This window comes from Talpa europaea (assembly GCF_964194135.1).
Source record: "Talpa europaea genome assembly, chromosome: 3".
In the NCBI taxonomy this organism is placed as follows: Eukaryota; Metazoa; Chordata; class Mammalia; order Eulipotyphla; family Talpidae; genus Talpa; species Talpa europaea.
Window position 1 is genome coordinate 12,225,003 of NC_140069.1, and position 25,689 is coordinate 12,250,691.

Here is a 25,689-nt window from a genome sequence, read left to right on the forward strand (position 1 = left end):
TCAGAGATTCTTCTTGAACCCTTTAAATAGATAGCAAATATACTCTGTATGTATTGTCCACCCCTGCCCTCCCTGCCTGTGCTCCTGGCAGACATAACTAATTGATCACTTGCCTAGGAGAACTCTTGCCTAGGAGATGGAACCATTGACTCACTGCTCAAAGAGAAGTCCTTTACTTGGAAGGACTCTGGCATGTACTGCAAGCTCTCCAGCTTACCAATGAGGAGACAGTTGCCCAGGAAGGGGAAGCAACTGTTGTGAAAGTCACACAGCTGACTTTCATTATCTTTGTCCCTTATTGCTTCTCCTCTGCAATGCCATCTCTAGGAAGTGTCATTATTCTTATTGGAACCTCTGACTCAAACAACAAATTTCCCCACCTGGGATTGCACTCCTGGACCAGAAAGCCTGGCCAGCTGTGGAGCCACACCTTCACAGGTTGAGAAATCCTTATCAAAGAACCCTCTATTCCAGGCTCTGTGGGTCACAGAGGACTTACTGTGGCCTGAAGTGCAGTCTCTCCTGGTCATGAGGACACCCAGCAATGAAGGAAAGATGAGGAGCAGGACTCCGATTAGCAAGTGAGTGGTGTTGGGGCTCCCTGAGAATTCCATTCCTCTAGGGCAATGATTCTCACCCTTGAGCAGTTTCGTCCCCTAGCAGGGGGTTCTGGAAATGTCTTAAGACATTTTTGGTTATCACAACCTGAGGGTGATGCTACCTCCTACAATGAATGGACGGCCTGTTGATAGTTGCCTCAAATGTTGACCGTGCTGAGACGGAGGAACCCTGATTTAGGGCCCAGGCCTTCATGGATGGCTGACCTTGCCCATGTGGGAGGTCCAGTCTCCTGTCTTTATTCAGCCTGTCCCCACAGCAGGAAGTTCTGGTCTCACCACCTTATCTTAGCATTTGAGGTCTCTCTTGATCCCCACCTATGCAAGGGAGACTTTCTTGACAATCCCCAAGCAGCTGAATTGCCCTCCTCTTGAGCCTTCAAGGCTCTCAGAGAACTTGTCTCTGTGGGGATTTGACTAGTTGTGGGTGCGCCCCCCCACCACCACCACTGTGATTGATTCCTTGAGTGGCGCAATGGCAAAAAGCCTCTGTGCCTTCAGAATCAGGCACAACAGTGTTCAGAAGAACTTAGGGTAATATGTTGGGTAGGTAATCACAGGCCCTCAGTGGACTTCCCTCTTCCACCTATATGATAAAGCTAATGTTTGGGGAAGCCCCCTGTGCATCGAGTGCTATTCCAAGTGCTCTCTCTGCATTAACTCATTCAGTCCTCATAGCGAACCTGTGAGTAACTGCTGGTCCCATTTCCTTTCCATGAACAGAGGAAATTGAAGCGCAGAAGTTACCTAACTTGCCCAGGGCACCTGGAGGGGAGGTGGCAGTGCCAGGAGTTACCCACAGTCTGGTCCCAGAGTTCACCTGAAAACCACAGCGCTTCTGAATCCTTCTCAGGGTGAACCTCAAAGGGGGTGAGAAATAAAGCTGAAGGTAGTAAGTGTAGTAAGTGATCAGAGCTTGGGTTTGTCTCCAAAACGCTTGCTGGGAATTGCACCCAGTCTGTAATCGCTGGCTTATGCGCAATTCCCCCCTGTAGACAGTGAACAACTGGATGGAGGAGGAGAGACAGGAAACCCATGACTTTGTCTTGACACCCCCATGGCCTACCTCAGTTTTGGGCTGGCACATAGTAGGCATTCAATCAATGCTTGTTAGGTGAATAAGTGACTAAGAGCTCCTGAGGCAGAGGCCGGCTTACCTAGGGAGAAGGTGCACAAGTAGGATTCCAGAGCTTGTGTGAGGGGCCAGCCAGGGGCAGAGTGCCTGGGCCTTGGGCCTCGGGGACCTGGAGGAACAGGTGCCTGTTTGACCTATTGAACAATCGCCACTCGCTCCCTGCCGCTTCCCCACCAAAACCTGCAGCAGCGTGAAAATTGTACAGTCTCATTACCCAGTGACCCGAGAAGTGCAATTACGTTGAAAACCAGTTGGCATAATTAATTAGACGGGTAAATAACTCCCTGTCAACACCAATCAATCCATTCTGCATGTAATCAGCTCAGCAAAGACAGGCAAGGAGCTCCTGCAGCTGCCGCGGCTGCTGGCAGAGGGTGCCCATGGAAACAGGCCAGGGTGTCCCGCCAGGCTCCCTAAACCTCAGCCCCCCACCCACCTACAGGTGCTTCTATAGTGGCTTTCCAGGGAGTAGCCTCCAGAGTCATCCTCAGTACCCAGTAAATCCACAGCTTAACTCCCAGGGCCTCACAACAAAGTCCCCTGTACTCTCTCAAATTCTGCCTTTGAATTCCCGGTGCATTGATCAGCTGCATAGAAGCCACATGCGTAAAAACCATGGGGACCCCCATTTTTTGTCTAGTAAATCTGCGGAGGCTTATATATATGTTTTGATTAAGAGATAACTTAGATGTGGCCAATTTTTGCCTTGTTAGTATATTGAGGGCAAAGAACTTTGAGATGCGCAGTCATGTGGTGTCACCGTCACGCACAGGACATTTCATCAGCACCCCAAGCCCCCTGCCCTTCTGTGTTCAGCTGTTTCCCGCATATGAGCCCCTGCAACCTCTGATCAGTTATTGCTCTCTAAAGTTTTGCCTATTCCAGAATGTCCTGTAGACAAAATCACACAGCGTAAGCCATTGAGTCTGACTTCTTTTGCTTAGCATGATGCACTTGGGGTTCGTCCATAGTGTGGGTGTCAGCTGCTTTTTATCACTGAGTCATGTCTGACTGCGGGGCTGTGGAGGGCCGTAGTTTATCCACGTCAGCTAAGAACATGATGAGGTGAAAAGAAACTCATCGTGTCTGTTTGGGGTTTTAGACTTGCAAATCCGGAGTATAAAAGTATGAGTCCAAATTGTGTCCTTGCTAGGGTCTTTTTTTAAAGGGGAATTTTATTTTATTATTTATTTATTTATTTTTAAAAGATTTTATTTATTTATTTATACAAGCACTGGGTACAGTCAGAAGCGTGGGAGGGTGAGAGGATTCACCAGAGCCAGAGCGGGGAACAGAACAGGCAGACTGATGAAGTACATTGCTGAGGGGAGCAGCGGGCGTGGCAGGAGAGGTCTGCTGTGCCACGTGGGACCCTTGCTGGGGGCCGGGGATCCAACCGGTGCTGCAGAGGCTGTGGGGCAGCTTTGCAACCCAGCGCTCAACAGCTGCGCTACTGGGGAGGCCCTTAAAGGGGAATTTTAAAAGAAAGAAGATGAGGGGAAGCAATCACAGTCAAACTTGACTGAAAACCAATAAATTCTAAGGGATATAATCTATAATCAGTTTTAGTTCTTGGTCAATTCTATTCCATCCCCCCACCTTTTTTTCCTTGAAACCAGCACCCCTCCCCTCCGTAAACATTACTATAATTACTATAGAGAGACAAAAAAGGAAAAATAATCAGCTCTACATAGTTCTCAGAGAAGGCATGGAGGCTTCTGGCCAGGCCCACGTGGGGATGTGGCTCTGGCGCAGCAGCTCGGGCAGAGCGCACAGCTGGCCAGTCCATGGTGTAGGAGGAGCACAGGGTGGCAGGACGGCTTCTCCTGGAAGAGCCCAGGGTGCGGCTGGGCATCTTCCTGGCTGGGCTGTTCTGGCCACTGTGGCATCCAAGTGTGGCTCCCGAGCACTCCAGGAAACTAATGAACTGATAAGAGCTTTCTGCTAAGCCAGCACAGCAGATTAGCTTTCTGCATCAGAGCTGGACCTGGGGGCCTGGCTTAGCTCTTATCACCTCCTTCAAGGCCCCGTGGTGAGGAACTGATAGAGGAGCAGCCTCCAGCCAGCCAGCAATGCTCAGCTTGATGGGAGGTAGAGTTTCCCCCCCAACCCCTGATTTCCTGAACAGGGGCTGCTGGGCACCGGGGACTCTATAAAGGGGCAGCACAGGGGACTGCTCTCCTTTTGCTGAGTGCGGCTCCCTTTTGCATCCTGGTCTCTGCTGGGTGGGCACTATGTGGGATGGGGCGTCCGGCCACTTGCTGGCCAGTGCATTTTCTTTGATTTTTTTCACTCTTTCATCTCTCCCTTTCCTCACTGCCAATGTAAAGAAACCCTTTTTTGTGTCTCTGTGTGTGCTTCCGGGTCTTGTCCTGCATTTGTAACTGCAAGCAGGTGAGAACTCACAAACCAGGTCATCCCTGTTTTGTCCTGTAACAGAACGACTTTGTTTTTATAAATCTTGCCAACTTAATGTGTCTCTATGAAAGAAGAACCAGTTCTCTGTGGCTCACCCCTTTGATCCCAGAGACTCTCCCACAGCCATTCTTAGTAAATATCTGTGAGATATTTGGTCACTTTCTCACCACAGCTCCTACCCCAACGGCGCGTAGATGCACAAGCTTCAGCCATTTCTGTGGCTCAAGCAGCCTGTGTGCACTTGCTGACTGTTTCTTTTTGCAGAGAAAAGCAATGCTCTAGAAGATTCTGCCTTGCACTCTTCTTGGACTCTAGTGGCTTAGGGATTATATAAGTATGAATCAGCTCACTATGGCCCATTTCCCACTTCTTTTCATTGAGTGAAGACCAGCTTTGTGGTGGTGTGGGTGTGTGTGTGTCTGTGGTAAGTGGGACAAATTTTTCTGCATAGAAAAAGACCCACAGACCCAGGATAGCAAGCAGTAGTATATCATCCATTCATTTCACAGACACAGAGTGCTGTGTGTGTGTATGTGTGTGTGTGTGTGTGTTGCTAGATAGGGCCCAGACCTCCTAGTCAATGCCACTTTGTAATCAGACTTTTTCCCTTTAGCCATTAGACTGTCATTTAAATTAATTGAAGCCTTTAAGCCTTAATACATGAGCCAGATGATGCAACTCTGCTATCATGTAGTTGTGCAATTTCAGGCACAAGTCCTAAGCTGAAATACAGGTGCGGGAGTAGATTTGAGTGATATGACTTGGAAGGATTCCTGCAGAGGCAGCCTGGCCCCCATGTGCTTGGTTACAGCAGGTAGGAACTGCGACACTCACTAGTGCCCACACAGCCTGGGGTACGCAACCCCTGCCATTGCCACTGTACCTGTCAGAACCACAGGCCGAACCCCTGCCCTGTTCAGACCTGAACCCACAGGCCCTCCCGTCTCACCTGTCAGAGGGGGCAGAGAGGGAGGGCCAGAGGCAAACCCTGTAATCCTTTCCTCTCCTCGGGCAAGGAGACCTTGCCACCCTCCACACCCCTTATGTGAGAGTGGACAGTGTTACTCGGAGTCCACTCCTGACCAGTTTGTGGACAAGCCCACCTAGCTCCTGACACCAGAGCCTGCACACCTGTGGGACTAGGAAATACACATTTGATCAGACCGGTAGTTGAGGATACAGAAGTGAGCCTACTGGGTCTTCGAATTCAATGGAAGACAAGCAATGATGGGAGTTGCCTTTCATTATCAAAGGTTCGGGGAGCAGAGGGTCCACATGAAGCCTGCACAGCCTGGCCCTGCTGCGGTGCCCGCAGTGTGAGAGACAGCAAGGGAGAAGCCACAGCATTGAACTAGGGTGGTGGTGAAGGTCAAGGAGGTGAGCTGGTGGACAGTTGCCCAGGGGCAGGATGACTCCCTGAGGTCCTGACCTGTGAGCAGAGACCCAGAGGAGTAGGAATTAGCCTGGGGAGGGGGAGAAGCATGGGTGCCCCAGGAGTGGTGAGGTTGCCTAGGGGTATTTGAGGAGTGGAAGAGAGGAACTCAAGAGGGCAGCTTTGAGAAGTGTGTGTGGGGGGGAGTGTGGGTTTGCCTGATGACCTTGGCCTTTATTGCAGGGCTGGCAGCTGCTCAGAAGCACCTAGAAGAAAGAGTCCAGATTAGCATGAATAATGGCTCCCTCTCACCAGGCTGTGGGAGCAGAGCCCCTCAGGGGACATCTGGATGGTAGGGGTGACGCCTTCCTCCTTAGAGCTCTGACAGACGTGACTATCAGGAGCTTCCCACAACAGGCTGAGTCACAAGACTCAAAAATGGAGCTGGGGGACTGTGGCCTTCTGCCCTGACGGTGACAGAATACTGGCTGCTTCCCATGGGGAGCCCTTCTTCTGCCTCCCTCAGCCTCCTGGGCTTGCCCAGCCGGCTGCGCCCTGGCTTCTGGCTTGTCACAGCCAGAATGGTGAGTTGAGGCACATGGGCCTCAGTCAAGACCTGCGTGTTACCGAGCCCTGGTTCTGAAGGGGCCAGGCTGGGGAAATATTTACAGGTTCCCGAAGGACCACAGACGATTTTCTGCTCCAAACAGGGTCTTGCTCACTGGCTCCCTTCATTCCCTGAACCCCTTCCCCCTTACTCAGCCTCCTGACACCCTCTCTATTTTATTTTTACTCTCTTTTGAGCGGAGAGAGCAGGGAAGGAGCTGAGAGTCACAGTGAGCAGAGACTCTGGAACTCACTCGCCTGACTTTCCTCTCTCTGGAGCAGTGGCTGAGGAGAACCCGCAGAGAAAAGGCTGACTGTGGGCTGTGCGCTGAGGCCAGGTCAGGCGCACCCACGTCTGTGGCCATCCCTGCCAAGCAGACGGAGAAGGGGCCTGTGGGAGGCGTGGAGGTGCTGGGACAGGTCAGGGGTGACAGGCAGCCTTCCTGCTCTACTATCCGGGAGTGCCCCACACGGACAAAACTCGAACTTCTGGTCTTCACCCTCGAAAATTCCTCTTGTGCTCCCTTGGGGATGAAAGAGCAATCCAGCCAGAACCAGGACAGAACATATTTCTGGCTGCTCTTCAGCTCTTTAGCCTTCACTGTCAAATACACTCACAAGGATGTTCCCTGCAGGATTTGTTCCTGATTGGGAAGAACGAATGTGCTAGAACTGGAAGACCAAGAGCAGCGAGGGCTGTCACACAAAATGCCACAGGCTGCTGGGCTCAGTTTTCTCTCCCGATTCTGGAGGCTGCAAGTCTGAGGTCAAGGGCCTGGTTGGTTTCTTCTGAGGCTTCTTTCCTCAGCTTGGAACTCAAGGCTGGCTCCCTCCAGCTTCTTCACAGCAACATCCGTGTGTGTGTGTGTGTGTGTGTGTGTGTGTGTGTGTGTTTCATCTGGTTGCAACGCTGGGAAATGTCCTTGAAAACAGTATGCAAGGATTTAAAACATGCAGGCACTTCCATGCAGAGTCCTGGAATGTCTGCACACCCTGCTGCCCACCCCCCACGTCCCCCCAAGTCGCAGTGCAGGTCACCGGCCCGATCCCCGACCGTGTCCCCAGCCCACACCCCGCGCCCCTGGCTGGGCAGTATGTGGAAACACTAGAACCAAAGGGACGTGAGGCCGAGGCCGCTTGGCCTCTCCAGCCTTTCCTCCGGGTGATGGCTGCTACCCCGCGCACAGCGTCCCCTCGCGGCCGTGGGGCTAGGCCTGGCCCCGCAGCCTGGGGTTTGGGGCGCAGTGGGAGCCCGGACCCCACGCCCCTCACTCATGCCTGCCCCCCCTTTGTCCTCTTTCCCCTTCCCTCCCCTATTCTTGTCCCTTATCTTCACCTCCCTCCCCCTCCTCTTTTTCCCCCTCACCCCTCTCCCTCTCAGCGCCTCCAATTCATCTTTAAAATTAATTGGTGCAAGGGGTTAAGCACCGCACTATGAAGCAACCTGCAGCCTCTGCACCATGAGTTCGATCCCCAGCCCGGCCAGGGAGCTACCCACATGGCGCGGCAGACCTCTCCTGACTCTCCCGCTGCTCCCCTCAGCAGTGGATTTCAGTCAGTCTGCCTGTTCTGTTCCCCACTCTGTCGCTGGTGAATCCTCTCACCCCCCACACCCGGCACCTCTGGCCTGTATGCATAAATAAATAAATATTCAAAAAATAAAATTAATTTACTTATATAGGTAAAACACGAATGAACCTAAAACAGCACACTCAGGTATTCTTTCCCTAACTCTTCAGAGCATGCAGTGAAGTCTTGTCCCAGGAAAACAGCACATAAATCCCGCCATGGAGGGACATTCTGCAGAACACCCGGCCAGTCCCCAGCACTGCTGAGGCCGCCCCAAAACAAGGGGAGCTCGGGAAAGCCTCAGAGCAAGAGGGACCTAAGGAAGCGTGGCCGGGAAATGTAAGACCCTGGAACGGAAAAGGGGATTTGGGGGAAACTAAGGACACGTGACCCAGAGGGAATTCAGCCCGAGGCCGCGCCCCGGTGGGGGACGGGTAACAAACGCACCTTATTCAAGTAAACAGCAGGAACAGGAGGAGCGGGGCGGCTCACGGGAACTCTGGTCTTTGCAATTTCTCTGTGTACCCGAGACTGTCAAAATGATGGCGCTTATCTTGTAAATAATCGTCCTCCAACCCCGCCTGCACAATTTCCCCTCCCCCCCATTCCATTTCCTGCACCCCGCGAGGGAGTCCGCGCGCGGGCAGCGGTGCAGGTGTCTGGGGTCTCAGCGCACCTTCGCGTTTGCGGGGTTTGTTCTGTGTTTGCGGTGCCAGCGCGGATCCGGTTCGGAGAACACGCGGCCCCGGGGGGCTCCCTCCGCCGGGCGGGGTTCCGCCCGGGGGTCGGTCCGCTCCTCGGGCCTGCAGATCCGGGGGACACGGCCGGGACACCCCAAGAGTGCGGGGCGCAGGGTCCGGGACGCCGCGGGGAGGGAGGGGGCTCCCCAGGGGTCGAGGCTGCAGCTGGGGGGGGGCGGGTTCCCGAGCCGGGGCCCCCTGCGGGCGGCCTCAGTCTGGGGGCGCCGGGGTCCCTCCGGGGCAAGCCTCGGGTTCAGCGCGGGGTGTGCACGCGTGTCGTAGTACATAGACATTAAAATCCCTGCTTTCATTAGTTGGGGGCCCACGTGCTGACTCTCAGGGGTGCGCACCTGCAAATGTTACAGTGCAACTTTATCTCAGTAAAAATAAATGCAGTCTTAGGAAATGCAACGTGAATAGTTGTGGGAAAAATGTTTTTCTATAAGATGCATCCTGGAATATTTAGGTTGAAGGGTCATGAAATTCTACATGTGTGCACACACACACGTGAGCATGTACATGTGTGTTTACACACGCGTGTAAAATATGCACACATACAATACATATGAATACACACCAACATACACGCAGGCATCACATCTATCACACACGACATTTTATGTCTTGTATATCGGATGCACACATGCACGCATGTTTATGTACACACATGTACACATGCACACTCATACGTTCATACATATATGTATGTTTATGCGCATATGTGCATAAAATAAAGTGCATAAGAATGAAAAAAAAAGGAAAATAAGCCGTAGAGTTTGCTGATGGACAAACCGACCCCGGGCGCGGGCCGACCCCGGCGCAGCGGAGACTCAGGGTCGCGGCTGGACGCGCGGGACCCGCTGCAGCCGCGGAGTCTGGGCGGAAAATTCAGCGAAGACAAGCCCCATCTACTGCGCATGCGCGCCGGGCCCGCCGCACTAGCCTCATTAGTCCAAGGGCGGAAGCGCCTCCTAGGTGCCTCGTTAGCGCAGTAGGTAGCGCGTCAGTCTCATAATCTGAAGGTCGTGAGTTCGATCCTCACACGGGGCACAATACTTTTGTTAGCCCGCTATTTTACTCCGGCCAAGAGGACAAGTTTTATTTGTGCTTGTGACCTTGGGCCTGCGCTTTCCCGCCCAGGGGTCACCTCCGCAGTGCTGACTAAGAACGCGGGGTTCTCTCGCCGCCCTAAACGCCCCGGGCTCCGCCCCGCCGCCCGGTGGGCGCCACGCTTGAGGGGTCGCAGGACTGGAGGGCGCGGGGGTGCACGGGCGGGGTGGGGGGGGACCCTCAGGCCCCTCAAAAAGAATCCCATCCCACCTTCTCCTCGCCCTGGAGCGTGAGGGAGGCGCCTCGCCCCGCCACCCTCAGCCTCTGTCCTGCCCCTGGCCTTGGCCCTGCCGTCGCGGGGCCTGCACAGCCTGGGGGAGGCCGGAGCACGGGGGGCTCACAATCCGGGGGGCGTTCACGGTCCTGGGGGCTGCTCACAGCTCAGGGGGGCTGTCCACAGCCCTGGGCGGGCTGGGGGCTGGGCGCGAAACCAGGTAACAGAGGCTCCGCAGGTGACACAAGACCCCGAGATCCCGGAGATTTTTATTATTATTTTTTATTTTATATAATTCTTACATCATTTTTCATTTTTGCAGTGTATGCATTTTCATTTTGGTTATATTCCCCGAACAATTCCGCCCTCCCCCCCCCCGCCCCTTTATTTTGGCCCTGATCCGTCCTCTTTTCTCTCCGCCCCCCCCCCCCCCCAGTGTGTCTCTGGTTCATAGTTGTTTGTTGATTTTGATTTTCACTTTCTTATAGTTATTCTTTTTCCTGGTCCCTTATTTAGGTTTTCTAGATTCCTGCCATGAGTGAGACCATCCGGTATTTTTCTTTTTCTTTCTGGCTTATTTCGCTGATCATGATCCCTTCCAGCGCCATCCATGTTGCTGCAAATTGCATGTGTTTATCTTTTTTGAATGCTGAGTAATATTCCATGGTGTATATGTACCACATCTTCTTGATCCAGTCATCTATTTTTGGGCATTTGGGTTGTTTCTACACAGAAACATTAATTCAAAAGGGCACCTGCACCCCTATGTTCATAGCAGCACAATTTACAGTAGCTAAGCTATGGAAACAACCAGGAGATTCTTACATCTGGCTCCAGGTGATGATGGGCCTGGGTGTGGGACGTGGGGGCACGTGATGAGAGCGCCAACACTGGAGGGCGCTGGACACCAGGCCAGGAGTTCGGGTTGAGGAGCAGCGAAGTGGAGGCTCTTGGTAGGGTCTGCAGAGCTGGAAGGCCCTAGGAAGGTCACAGGAGCTGCTGGGGCCTGATGGGACAGGGACGGTGCTGATGCTGCATCCGAGCCGGTGACTGCACTGCAGCCATCCCCAATTCAGTTTCTGATCGTGCATTGTCATCCTTCACGGCTCAAATAGCCTGTTGACCTGAGAGGCAAAAGCTATCACCATCCCTTCATCTTCCAGCTTTTGTCGTGGCACTTGTCTCTACAGTTCTCCTGTCAGGGATGTGACACTGGTCTTGGTTGGCTGGGGCGGGGCAGCACTTCCAGAGAGTTTCCCTTGCCTCTCACTCCAGGGAGCCACACAGTGGGTCATAGCGGTGTGGACAGTCTGCCCTTGCCTGGCGTTTGCTCCAAGTCTACATTCAGGTAGACTCGGAAAATAACCACAGTTGGTTTCCTGCCCCTCCTGTGTCCAGCTCCCACCTGGCCCAAGGTTCCCTCACCACCTGCCAACCATTAGCCTGACTTTGGCCAGAGACCCACAGCACTTAAATGGATCGGGATGAGTCGGCTGGTCCAGCAACCCCTGAAAGGACTGGGTGTTTCCTTCCCCCAACTACTCAGTCAAGTAAATGGCAACAGGTTCTTTGGGGGGCAGGGATTCATTTCTGCAAGATCCTTCCGCAAGGAGCTCTGGCTTCCTCTTCCATCGAGAAAGCGGTTTTGGATCTGGAAATGAGTTTGGGTCTAGAAAATGAGTAACAGGGTAATTGTGATGACTGAGAGGTTTTCAGCCCCCAGACCTGAAGTTTTTCCTTTTACATACACCAAAGAGCATTTGAGTGGGCGCCGATCTATTTCATTCTTAGGGACAGCATAATCAATAACCCCCAATTCCTTAATACTCGCACTGCGTGGTCGCCCTTTGCTGTAAATGGCTGTCTTCGGTAGTCGAATGCTGCCTCTTGGTCTGTGCTATGTGGATCCCCAAAATAAAATTCTGTAGTTTTCTTTGTTGAAAAATGTCTGCCTCCAGCCTGTCAGGACCACCTCCAGAGGTTGAGATCAGTAGAGCAATGATTCTCGCTCACGTGCAGAACCCTGGGGCGAGAAACAACGGGGAAAAGTCCACACACCCAGCCCCTGTCCCAGTTATGAATTATGGGAAGAAGGAGCCTGAGAAAAAGGCCTGGCTGGACACCCCCCATGACTGTAAAGGTACTTTTAGGATAAAAGATTTGTAGGGGTATGTAAGGTCAGGCATGGACACAGTGCAGGTTTTCTGATCCAGCAGACCGGGTAAAGGAGGGATCAGAGTCCTTAGTGGCATTTTGCAGGTCTTTTTATTGGGATTTACCAGGTACACAGCAGGTAAGGGTGCTGGGGGGCCGGGAAGCTGGCAGGCCTCCCAGCCCCCGGCAAATCCTCACTCTATCTGGGCTCTCCAGCCTTCTCTCAGCTTCTGCTTCTCTTGCTTCTCTCTTGGTTTCTCTTTCGGTTTCTGCTGGCGTCCCCGTGACGCCGCCCTTAAAAATCCAGTGTTAGCCCAGGTGAATCCCATCTACCTGGGCCCACACCCTCCTCCAGGTGCCGCCATCAGGCATGCATTCAGGACAAGGATCCATCATCTATCCTGATGGCGGAAGGGCAGAAAAGCCTGACATTTTTCCTTACCCTACAGGGTACAAAAGAAATCATTCTCTACCCATCTGGGTTCTTCTCAGGCTGGGCGAGCAATCAAAACAGCATCCAATGGGTCTGCAAAGGAAAAACAATCAATTTAATAACACACACGTAGAGAATTCACCTGTTACGATTCTAAAGAATAACAGGGTGGACCAGGGATGTTTACCCTGCATTTTAGGACCTGGGGGGTCAAGGGCAGAGAGGGGGAGATGTCACATAAGGAGGGGGTGACCTCATCTGTACTCTAAGAGTAAAGATGAGATTCTTAGAGATGACATGTTGACGGGAGAACCTGGAACTAGATGGGACCCCCAAACTACTTCTGGGTGGTAAAAGGGGGCGTAGTGGTTGCTTTTTCAACTAGGCAGAGGGCAGAAGCTTAGGATAGGATGAGATCTTCTGTTAAGGAGGGGTCAGGGCCCTCGCGCTGCTCTAAGACAATCCGCATTCTTTGAATAATGGTAACAGAAACCCGCCCCCCACCCCCAGCCCCCATGGCGCACTGGCATGGATCAGCCACTAGTTCCAGTGCCAAGGCGGGGAGAGGCCCACCTTTGGGGTAGACGGACCGCGCCTCAGACAGCCCTTGGTCCTCAGAGCTTCGCAAGCTCAGATGGCTCTGGCTGGATCCGCTCTGGAGATCAAGGGATGCCTGTGAAATGGTGCAGTGTTTCTCCTTTACCAGTGAGCTGAGCTGGTCAGAAACCAACATCTTTAGTCAACTGAAAGTGTTGGGAATAACTAGATGTCGTCTTCCTTTCGTTAAAAATAATTATGTATTTGAAACCAGACACCCCCGCCCCCACACTGGGCTCTGCCACCAGGCCCCGGAGCGCTGCTTTGGGTTGGCATTTTAATGCCGCCACCAGTGGCCCCACGGGGGCTCAGGCTGCAGCAGAGTCCAGCAGTGATGGTGGACGGTGGACGGCGGTGGTGCCCCTTCCCCGCCGCCCCAAGGCAGGCAGCCCCGGGTTCAGGGCTGCAGGGGGGAGCACGGGGCCCCAGGGGTCAGCTGCGGGGCGGTGGAGAGGCCCGTGGATGTGGAGAAGGGCCCCTCAGGTGCGAGCTCTGAGCTGATTGGTGCTGCGGCCCAGTCAGCCTTAGGACTGAAAACGGTCCAATCAGACTTGTAGTGGGGAGGGACCAGGCCCCTGAAAAAGGATATAAGGCAGGGCGGGGAGGGCCTGGCCTCTCTCAGGTCTGCAGCCCTGATGCGCTCTGTTCCCGAGACAGACTCGTCCTGGCCTCTGGAAAGATGAGAAGGCCCAGGGCTTTGCAGGAGCCGGGGCCACAACCCTGCGGCCCTGCCTCTGACATCACTTGAAAGGAGCCTCCTGTCCCCAAGAGCTGTTTGCTGTTGGTGCAGGTCACTTTGGAGAGCCGTTAATGCTGGTGTTTCTGAAGCTGCAGGCTCCTAGTGACCAGGAGACCGTCACTACTGGCCAGCGCTGTCCAGCTCTGTTGATGGGACTGGTTACCCTGAGTCTGGGTCACCTCTGAGAGCTGTAAATTGTCCAGCACCTCCTCCCAGGGCCGCTGCCTCTCTTGCTGTCCAGTGCCCAGTGCTGTCGGTCCTGACCGGTGGCTGTGGTGTGGCTGCTGTGGCGTCATCTCAGTGGCTGCACCTGTGGGCGCCTCCAGCTGTGGTGAGTTGGACGCTGGCTAGCTGCTTGCTGGCTGCCTCACCCTCCAGGGCCTTGTTGGTGAGATGGCGCCATCTTGGATGAGTGACTTTTTGTTTAGGACTTTTGGACACGGTGGACACTATCTGGGGTGAGAGAGCTGGCCACGTGTGGCCTCAGAGACTGTTTCCCCTGTCAAATAAGCCCCATTGTTGTTCCCTGAGCCTGAGTGGTCTGGCGGTCATGCATGAGGGTGAAGAGGCAGCAGTGACCTGTCCCCTATTAGCCACTGTCCTTTTGTCACTATAGCCCTGCTATAGGCCCCGTAGCTCTTTCATATTTTTTCTATAGATGTAACTGCTCAATATAGACCAAGGCCAGAAACTCTGAGAGGGCCATTCACTCTGAAGTCTGACCTTGTTCTCCTGGATCAGGGTCCTAAGTTTCGTTCTGAATCACCTCTTTAATAAATTCTTTAAACTTTGAGTCCACTTCACAGTGATTATGATTATTTCGGTCAACAGCTGCTGTGGGACCCCAGCATACGCACTGAGGTCAGGAGCAGGTTGACGGAGGCAGCTGGCCGTCACCAGGCCCCGCGGCAGAGGCAGCACAGAGGTTCGCAAGTTCGCAGACGTGCACTTGGGAGGTGAGTGGGAGTTTCATGTGCTAAGTCCAAATTCCTACCTTCTTGCGCTTTTGGATATCTTCATCTGCATCGTGCCAGGGAAACCTGGCATTGCAACATGATGAAAGGCCAGTCCTGGGTCCACACTTCTGTGCGCTGGCAGTTACTTCCGGTTGCAGAGTGTGCCAGCTGTCACTTTCTTGCCTCTCGGCTCCAGGTCCGCTCTCGGGGCCTGCTCTGCTAGCAGGGGCTGGGCCCTGGAAGTGGATCTCCAACAATGGACCTGAGGTTGGGCTGCCAGTAGAGGGTGCTCAGGACTTGGCAGGAGGAATGGGCGTCTCCCTAGCTGAGTGTGCTCTTTTGCTTACTCTTGTGCCTGCTCTTAGGTCCACCAGCAGTGTGGTGAGGGGGGAGTCCCGTGAGCCCTACCCCAGTTGTGTGCCAGCGCACACAGTGACTTAGCCCCAGCCTGATGACCCCCTTGCCACAATCCTCCCTACTCGGGCAGGCACATTCCTGTCTGGTTCGGGCAGCTGTGCCCTGAGCACCTGCCCACCAGTCTTGGTTTCTTGTGACCTCCCAAGAAGGACAACGCGCACACCCTCACTCCCTGGGCACTTATACCTATCTGCACCACAAGGCCTGTGCCCGGAGACTCCTGCCCAGGGCCTGTGGGCCAGTTCTGGCCTGGGCAGCCCAGCGAACCACCCCACTACCCAGTGTCTGCAGCCACACCTTCTCTGACTAGGTCTGGACTTGAGCCTTGGGCGGAAGGGAAGGAAGAGGGAGCTTCCTACTCTCCTCAGTCCTAGGTACCCTTTAGAAGTCTTAGTTTAGTAATTCCTTCTAGTCAATTTTTCCCCTTCAGATGATCAGAAGGCTTGTCTCCCGTTTGAACCCAGAGTGATAAGAGATGAAACATTAAGTCCAGAACTTGTGACAAGGGCACCCATGTTCTGCCTCTTGGAGTCTGTAGTCACCAGGCTGGTCGACACGGGACCGCCTGGGAGGCTGTTAGCGATGCTCACATTTGGCTCAGCCTCAGAGAATCCACATCAGAGGAGACTATGAATGCAGTGAGTGATTTATCCGACACCGATGAGTTTAACCAAGTGAGTGATTTATCTGACACCAATGAATTCATGCGGGACAGAAACTCTGTAAAGTGTGGTTGATACAGAGAAGGTTTAGTTGAAACCCTGTACTGTACGAGTCACACCAGAGAGAAAACACATGAATGTTAGAAATAGGAAAAGGCCTTAGGAGCGCCCTTCTTTGATAAACTCCAGGGTGTACTGGAGAGAAACTTGCTGAATGTAGTCAGCCTGGGGAAAATTTTAGCAACGCTCAACCTTTACTTACTCCCCAGAGAATTTATATTATCAAGAAATTGGGGAAAGGTGGCAGATAGAATACCAAGAAGCAGGAAGAGACCATCAGAAATGTTATTTCGTAGATTTCATGACTATGACGACCTTTGTAATGTCAATCAAGAATATGGGACTGAAGAGATTCAGCCACGAATCTGAAATTTGCCGAAACCGTGTCTTTATCAGGATTATTGGGAGACATGTAGGCGCCAAGAAAACTGAGGAATGTATAAAAGGCACTTCTTCACTTGGTTAGAGAGTATGCATAACTCATTTTCACTGACTAGAAAATGAATACTGTAATACCAGAACTGAGGGGTGTATTTGCAAAATCACTGAATAGGCATGAATTCTACTTAGGGGCCTGAAGTAGAGGTCTAAAAACTCTTTTAATATGCAGTTGGTTCTGGCCAGCGGAATGACAGTACTTTAGAATTTGAATGATCTTAGCTCAGCAATTTCTAGCCCATGGAAGTTCCCATCACGAGCTGTTTGTTTTATATCCTGCGTTCTTCCTGTTGCCAAACACACCAGCCTGGGCCCTGAGCATGTTTGCAACCAACTGAAATGGGCAGTTTTGGCTGAACGAAGCACTCTTGGAAGCCAATGCCTCACACAGGGACAAAGCTTAATTTGAGGACTTTGCCTATTGGACAAAAGAGAGCACTTTGCCTGTTGTAAGTGTTCGGTTTAGCGTACGATTATGCTTCGTGAGCCCAGAAACAAGTTACTATATGTCGAGCACTGTAGCAGGAGCTTCATACATATTTTCTTACTTAAACATCAAGTTGGGGAGCTGTTTCTGCTTTTAGAAATGGGTTGAGAGAAGTCAGTGGTTTGTGTAAGATGAGCTGTGAGCAGCCCCGCAGGGGTGCTGAGAGCAGGAGGGGGGCGGCAGTAGGTGCTGGCAGGAAAAGGCTGGTGAAACCGAGACAGGGGCACCAAGTTCTGAGGCACAGGGCTCGCCTGCTGCTCGGGTGGGAGCAGAGCTGAGGCTGAGGCTGCAGGGCCCAGGGCTCTAGAGGGGCTGCTGAGCTCTCAGCTGTGGTTGTACAGCTGTTGAGATGGTTTCCTGTTCCTAATCTCTCCCATTTATCTTAAAAATAAGGCCGTGTCAACTACAGTTAGATTTATGCTAGTCTTTGCAACCTGAAAGGGTCGAATACACACTTTAATAGCTTCAAAAAACATTTTTTTGAAAAGTACAAGAAACCATTTACAAGTCAAAAAGCATCAGCAATAAATAGGACACATAATTTTTATACACAATTTTTTTCTATACAAAAGGTTGATCTTCATAGGAATTTAAAAATAAATAATCTAAAAGTCAGTATCACTGATTGCAAAATAGGCATCTGACCACTTCAAGCTGACAAGCCTCCTACGTGGCCAGAAGGTGAGGCATGTGGCGTCGGTTCCGAGCCTGGGCGGTGAGTCTCTGGCGAAGATTTCTCACTCTCTCCATGAGATCTCGTTCCATGGCGTCCAACTGCATTTTCCTCTGATTTAAAGAAACTTGAAAGCAAAATGTAAAATTAACAACTTTTCTGATGTTAGCAACAAGACAACAGTTAAAGGTAAATGTTGCAAAAAAAAAAAAAATCAATGAAATGAACATTCTAAAACTCAAATTTCTTGAACAAAACGTCTAACACACTACCTGGCTCTACATGGTTCTATTTAAAAGCCAAATATTGTTGACTTGGATAAATGCCACCAGAGAACTTGTCTGCTTTTGTTTATTAGCAATTTTTTTGGAGTTGGGGATACAATCACTTTAAATTAGGAACAAAGCTAACAGTGGATTTGAGACCTTTTTTTCCTACTAAATAGTTTTCTTTTTGAGATAACATTGGTTTACAACACTACATGATTTAGGGGTAGAGGCCCACACCTCTTCAGATACGTCTCTGCCACATCCACCCCAAATTACCCATAGTCCTCCACCACAGTGCACTGGGTAACCCCACCCCCGCCTTCTGGGAGCCTCAATTCTGTAGTCAGATTTCTGGGGTTTGTTGAGAAATTTTTCTCCACAGGAGCTGTTTGCTTAATAGTGTCACCTCCTCAGTCCACTCTCTGACCATACAAATGCTGACTAGTGACGACCTTGTAGGTAAGCGGTAATTTGACAAAAGGGCCAAAACACAAGCATTTATTCATGACAGGCCATGTGAGATGAATGGATGTGTGCTACCAGAAGAGAGAAAGGCATTCACACATACCTTCTTTACAGGGATGTTCAGCGTATTCAAAAGCATCATTTAGCTCCTTCTCTAGAAACAACTTTCTAGAAGCATCTGAAAGGGCAGCAGCTTTCTTTTCTGACTGCAAATAGAAGTCCTTTTCTTCAGCTTCCTCCCGCTAAATACAAATAAGAAAAAAAAGTCACACAAAATTGTGGTAATATAAGTTGCTGAGTGGAGTATGCCCATTTTCTCTCCTCCTCCCTTCAGTCCTGTGGCACATAGGGTCTGTTTACTATCAGGGTAATTTGGCTGCCTGCCTAAGCCTGAGGCTGCTGAAGACTCTTGAAAGTAGAGGCACTTTGATGTACCCTCAGTGCCCCTGAGAGCGACCGCAGCACACATAGCTGCCAGAGGCCACTACATCTACATCCATTTCAATGTCTTTCAAATCAGAACTCTTGTGGGATTACACTAGTTTTAAAAAAATTAATGGCAATTGTTCTACTTAGTTTGAATGCTATGTCTTAATGAAGTCGGTACAATTCAGAAAATGAATGCATTCTTCACCCACTTGGCACACATGATGGCTACAGGGAAGCCAGGTAATCTCTGTTGGTGCCCACATTCTGTCTTTTTTTTTAATAAAGACTTTTTTTTTTAAAGATAGATTTATTTATTTATTTATACAAGCACTGGGCACAGTCAGAAGCGCGGGAGGGTGAGAGAATTCACCAGAGCCAGAGCGGGGAGCAGAACAGGCAGAAGGACCGAAGTACACTGCTGAGGGGAGCAGCGGGCGGCAGGAGAGGTCTGCGCGCCATGTGGGACCCTCCTCCGGTGGCCGGGGAGCAGCCGGGGATCAAACCGGCGCTGCAGAGGCTGCGGCTTCGCAACCCAGTGCTCAACCACTGCGCCACCGGGGAGGCCCTTAATAAAGAATTTTTTTTAAATATTTATGCATACAAGAACTGGGGTACAGGCCAGAGTCATGGGGGTGAGAGGATTCACCAGAGACAGAGTGGGGAGCAGAACAGGCAAATTGATTGAAATACACAGCTGTGGGGAGCAGCAGATGAGACAGAAGAGGTCTGCTGCGCCATGTGGATCATCTCCCTGGCTGGGGATTGAACTCGTGCTGCAGTGGCTGCGGATAGCTTCGTAGGTTGCGTCTTAACCCCCTGAGCCACCAGAGAGGCCCCTGTTGGTGCCCACTTTCTAAAGTGAGAAAATAAAATTAGCTCAAAGGGTACCTAATGTATTTAAAATACCATATAACTTTTAAACTTTAACAAATCCTACGACCAGGAACAGCCACAGAGATTCTCTTTTATGTTACTGATGAGGAGGCACCTGGCTGTTTCCCCCAGGCCACGCAGGAGTCAAGCTGGCCTCAGCACCAGGACGCTGGCTCCAAAGGAACTCTACAGAATACAAAAAGCCCTTCCCATGCTGCTCTGTCCACTCTAATATTCCATGTTACCCAAAGGAGAGAAGCACCTCATTTTACACAGTCTAGTCCTGATGTAGGCCCTTACCCGGAGGGCTTCCACCAGAACTTTCCTGAAGCATATGCCGCCTCAGGGATCTGGGCATCACCTGCAGCCCTCCCTGCCCTTAAATGAAAGGGTTACCAGCAGGTGCCCTACCCCTTGAGTGGGGAGGAGGAAAAGGGATCTGAACAGTGAGGAAGGAAATCCACTCAGGCAAAGCTGCCAGTTATCTAGCTCCTACTCTCCTTTACTCTGCGGGGCCCCTGGCAACATCCGTTGTGTCTGTGGTAGTATCTACATATCTAGAGTTGCTGGAAGATCAACCAAAAGATACAGATGTATGACACAGACTGGAAGTTGCCTCCTCAAAATCCGTTCTCTGATTCTTTTTTAAGAGGAGAATTCTGGCTTCCCTGGTGGCACAGCGGGTTGAGCGCAGCGCTGTGAAGCTGTCCGCAGCCTCTGCAGTGCAGGTTTGATTCCCGGCCAGCCAGGGAGCAACCCACATGGCGAGGCAGACCTCTCCTGACTCGCCTGCTGCTCCCCTCAGCAGTGGACTTTGGTCAATCTGCCTGTTCTGCTCCCTGCTCTGTCTCTGGTGAACCTCTCTCACACCCCCCCCACCCCCCCGCACCTCTGACTGTTCTCCAGTTCTTGTATAAATAAATCTTTAAAAAAAAAAAAAAGGCAAAAGGAGAGTGGAAAAAATATACCTCAAAAAAAAAAACAAAAACCAAAAAAAAAACAAAAAACAAAACTAGTTTTATTTGGGGTGATAATGCTCCCTGCTAAAAAGACTACATTTCCCAACATTCTTTGCTGCCAAATGTGGCTAGAAATGTGATATGGGACTTCTGGAAAGGAGTTAAAAGGAGCTGTCTCAGCTAGGAGTTGGAACCTTTTGCACTTCCACCCGACCTTCCTCCTGCTGTCTGGACTGTGCATGTGATGGTGAAACTCCTGAGGTCATCCTGGACAGTAAGGACCCTTGAGAATGGAGGACATACCAGAAGGTAGCGCTGGCAGGCTGAGGAGGCGGTTTCTCTGATGGACCTGAGCCAGGACACGAACCCTCACCTGCCGCCCTCCAGGCTTTCTCCATGTGAGAAACACTTCCCTCGTTTATCGTCACTATAATGTGAATTTTGTTACTGGCAGCTACATAGAATTCCTAACTGTTAAAAGTCTTTTACTAGCAGCTAAGTATAAAAAATTAGGTACAAGAAAGTGGTAATATCATTGAATCTGCTAGAATAAATGCAGGAAGCTGGAAACTGAGCCACACTAATGTAAATGAGAAAAATGCTTAGCTAGTTTTAGGTGGAACCGATACTAGATAACTTCTCTGAGCAACACCAACTAAAATAAGATTATTCTTGTGATCTTTTCCATCAAAAACTATTTGGTTGATGCTTTTGTCCTTTGATTATGTAACATTTCAACATTTAAATGCTGAATTCACAAAGTTTATAACACCATTCCTACCTTTCTAGCTTCCTCCCCCATCATTGCGTTTAGTACTTCTATTTCTTCCTTTCTGTTCTTCCGAAGGAGTTTAGCCATTTCCCAGTAACAATCATCTCGTTGTAGGTCATCACGTCTTTGTTTATGTAAAGCTTCAATGCGCCAGTCAGTATTTAAACACGCCTGTTCAGCTTTTGCCAGATTTTCTTCAATTAACTAAGAAACATTTTTAAATTTCAGAAAGACTGTATAACATGATGGTATCTCTATTCAGTGCATCTAAACATCTAGGGCAGCTCTCATAACCCCAGCTGCATAACAGAATCACCTGAGTGTTTAAGGTGTTTAATCACCTGAGGTACAGGTCCCACCACAGACCGATGAAGTCAATCTCTGGGGAGCTGACATTAGTATGTTAAGACATTGGTACACTGGAATCAGGTGATTCTAATGTCTGGCCAAGGTTGAGAACTTATAGGCTTGAAGGATGGGTGGGATCCAACAATTTGAATGTTTCCACATCTTGAAAAGGAATCAGAAGCGTCAAGGACAAAAAGAAATGATGGGACATCCTTGAGGGATCAGTCAAGGGACTGCTGCAGAGTAAGAAGGGAGCGAAATCTGACACTATTCCTGGCTGTTGCACCAGGGGCAGGTCAGATCCCACTTACAATTTTGTTAAGCAGATAACAGAAAGTTCTTTTTTGAAGTTCTCAATTCTCAATTCACTAAAGCCAGCATTTCTGAAAGGGTAACCCCCCCCCCCGAAAATCTATAAAATAAGTTTGGAAAATATTTTTAAAGATTCGCAATGTAGGTCCACCCTGGTGGCACAAGGGGTTAAGCACCGCACTATGAAGCAATCTGTAGCCTCTGCAGCATGAGTTCAGTCCCCGGCCAACCAGGAAGCAACCCACATGGCGCAGCAGACCTCTTCTGTCTCGCCCGCTGCTGCCCTCTGTAGTGTTTCAGTCAGTCTGCCTGTTCTTTCCCCACTCTGTCTCTGGTGGATCCTCTCGCTCCCTGAATCTCTGGCCTGCACCCAGCTCTTGTATGCATAAATAAATAAATCTTTAAAAAAATAAAAGATTCGCAATGTACTATATCTTCCAATCTGACATTAAAAAAATTAGCTTCAAGATAGCATTTCCAGTATTTGCTGTCATCCCACATCTACTGCAGAGTGTGACTGACATCCTACAGTATGCGCTGCAGAGATGCTGGGTGTTCTGCGACTGGATTGACTCAGGGACAACAGAGGAGGATAATGCACTTTATAAAGTGACTATTTCCTTAGTATTTTCTTTGAAGTAGTATGAAGTATGCTCACAGTAGGAAAGACACGTGTATACGGCTGTCAATGAAGTGACCTGCAACTAAAGTAACGGGAGGGCCTCCTCGGTGGCGCAGCGGTTGAGCGCTGGGTTGTGAAGCTGCCCGCGGCCTCTGCGGTGCCGGTTCGATCCCCAGCTGCTCCCCGGCCACCGGAGGAGGGTCCCACATGGCGCGCAGACCTCTCCTGCCACCCGCTGCTCCCCTCAGCAGTTTACTTCGTCAAACTGACTGTTCTGCTCCCTGCTCTGGCTCTGGTGAATCCTCTCACCCTCCCGCGCTTCTGACTGTACCCAGTGCTTGTATAAATGAATAAATAAATCTTAAAAAAAAAAAAAAGTAATGGAAGATTTTAGGAACCATGATAACTGAAGTAAAGAGATGAATTAACTTCAGAGAGTTAAATTTTGAACCGCTTCTTTTAAAAGGATGACAGATGGAAATTCCTGCTCCAAATACATGCACTGAATTTACTTCTACCTTCTGAGTTTTTTGGCTTTGAGTCTGATTCGTGTTCATTAGCTTGTGGAACAGCTCCTGTTCCAGGTCCACTTTTCGTCTGTAGGCGTCAGCATCTTCTCGCATTTCTTTTGCAGCAGTTTCTTGACTTCGAGTAAGATTCTATTTAAAATATAAGTTTGTGGGCAAAAAAATCACCAATTACATATTGATAAAATAGAAAATGACTTGTTTTAAGAACACTAATATACATACAGCAAAAATTATCATCATCTAATTTTCAAAGTAAAGTGCTAACGGCAGTGACAGCAGACATGCTCATGGTAACTCGTAATCTTACAGCAATCCTGGCAAGGCTGGACAGTGCCCACGAGCAGGCACATGCGCATGAGGGCCAGGAAGTGGACTAAGGACAGCAGAGCCCAGAAGACAAAGAAAGGGATAGGACCGGGGTCACAGGTCAGTATTTGCTTCTTTATTTTATTTATTCTTTTGTTTAGAAATCATTTATACAAATTATATATTGGGTTGATATATCCAGTATATGTACAAAGTATCGTTTGTTTCCTGGGCTATCATTTATTTAAAAATAGACCCTTGTGGCCCTCCCCTGTGGTGCTGCGGGTTGAGCGCAGACTCTGCAGCGTGGGTTGGATTCCTAGCCGGCCAGGGACATGCCCACTTGGTGGGGCAGACCTCTCCTGTCTCACCTGCTGCTCCCCTCAGCAGTGTATTTCCGTCCGTCTGCCTGTTCTGTTCCCTGCTCTGTCTCTGGTGAATCCTCTCACCCCCCCGCACATCTGGCCTGTACCCTGGTTCTTGTATGCATGAATAAATAAATCTTTAAAAATAAAAAATAAAAATAGACCCTTTTAATTATGCTAATGTAATAAATAGGTTTGGCAGAGAAGTGCTAATCACTAAAATTAGTCTGAAAAAGACAGTAGCAGCACATTTACTTCTAACTGAAAGTTCAGGATTTTACTAGTTTTGTTGAGTTGGTTAAGTTGTATTTAACTCCATTAATTTGCCTAAATATTTCTTTTGAAAGATAGCAAAAATGATAAGATACACAAAAAGAAACTCAGCATTATTTCTGTGGTCTTCTGGCCCAAACAATGTAAGTTGAGTCTAAATACCAGAAAATGCTAATTGAGGGACATTCAACAAAATACCTGCCTAGATTCTTCCAAAATATAGAGATCATAAAATATAGAGACCCAGAATGGTTCCAATGACAACTGATAAATGGATGATCTCAGGTTTTCCTTTGCTCTAAAGGACGTTTCTAGAACAACTGATGAAATATGAATAAGGTTTATATAATAGATAATAAAATGTCAATTTCCTGATTTTGAATAGGATTCCTTGGTTTAGGAAATACATACTAAAGTATGCAGGGGTCATGGGGTACTATGTCTGCAACTTATTCTTAAACAGTTGAGAAAAAAAGTCCATGTATTTATCTATACGTATATCCAGAAAGAGAATAGTGCAAATTTAGCAAAATGTTGATACATGAGAATCAGAAAAATATTTGGAAATTCTTGGTATTTTTCTGACAAATTCTCTGTTAATTCTGATATTATACCCCCTGGTGCCACTATACCATCCCCTCCAAAGAAAAGACAGTAAAAAGTAAATCTTAGCTTGGTCCAAATAATTACATCTAATTCAAAATCATAGGAAACTCAGCCAAAGTGTAAATCCCTGACTTAGTTCCTGAAGTTCAGTGAAGAAACTTAAAAATTACCATGGGTATGAGTAGATGCTATATTTTAAATCTCATTTAATGTGAAAAATAATCCTCTGTATGTTACTTGTTATGTATTTGCAGTTATCACTAATTTGAAACCCAACACCTGACTTTAAGAGGGCTGAAGGAAGCGAAAACTTATGGTTTGAATAGTAAACAAATGAATAACTAAATGTTTTTCCCAAATAATATTTATATTAACAAAGTTTCTTTTTCCAGTCCAGAAAGTTAGACTATCTGTACTAAGTAGACTTGCTGATCTGACTCCAGAGGACTCAAACTTAAAGTGCTTTTTTTGCCTTTGCCTTTTAAAGTCCTGCGAAGAACTGGAGTAATACAAACACGAGAAGTCTTAGTAAGCTGGTAGAAGAGCCTGACGCAAAATCTGGGGCTTACATCTGGTGCTTCAGACACTAGGCTAAGTTGCTAAGAGAAACATGAGTTAAAGAATTACAACAAACTCTGTATGTTCAGACATTCTGGCTACCTTACAATCCTGGATGACACTATATTCCTCTTCGAAAACAAATAAGATGAACATTTTAAAACCAAGAATAAATACAAGCTAAAGAGAGTGTGAACAAATCCTGCTTTTGTTTTTCATATTGGAAGTAGCTAATTTATACCTTCTCATACAGTCTTTTTTGTGATTCTAGTTCCAGATGTCTCATTTCTAGGTCTTTGGCTGTGGTAGCAATTTCTCGATCTCTCATAAGTACCTATGGGGGAACAACAGTGTCAAAAAAAAATTTACAAAATAATTAAAAAAAAAATAATTTTTAGTATCTTGTAATCCAAACAATATATTGAGAAGTATTTAATAAGAATAATTGAGTTTTTAAACCAAAGTAATCGATAATATGTTAACATTTACTGTGGAATCTAGGAATATCTGAGTTGAACAGCTAAGTTTAATTTTCTGCAACAGAAAGCATAATTACCATATGCTCCCAGGCTGGGAGAACAGATGGTCGTTCTTACCATTTTACA

At 49.2% G+C, this 25,689-nt stretch overlaps 1 protein-coding gene across 1 annotated transcript in view; it reads right to left on the reverse strand.

Annotated features, from left to right (window-relative positions):
• Positions 1-17,390: 17,390 nt before the first annotated feature.
• Positions 17,391-25,689, reverse strand: part of TBC1D31 (TBC1 domain family member 31) — a gene marked incomplete at both ends in the record, with an annotated part of 55,276 nt that continues 46,977 nt past the window's right edge. Inside the window, 5 exons of the mRNA XM_084229785.1 lie at positions 17,391-17,524; positions 18,235-18,373; positions 21,174-21,368; positions 22,965-23,105; positions 25,326-25,418. Of these exons, the coding sequence (XP_084085911.1) occupies positions 17,391-17,524; positions 18,235-18,373; positions 21,174-21,368; positions 22,965-23,105; positions 25,326-25,418 (702 nt within the window). The remainder of the gene's footprint in view (positions 17,525-18,234; positions 18,374-21,173; positions 21,369-22,964; positions 23,106-25,325; positions 25,419-25,689) is intronic.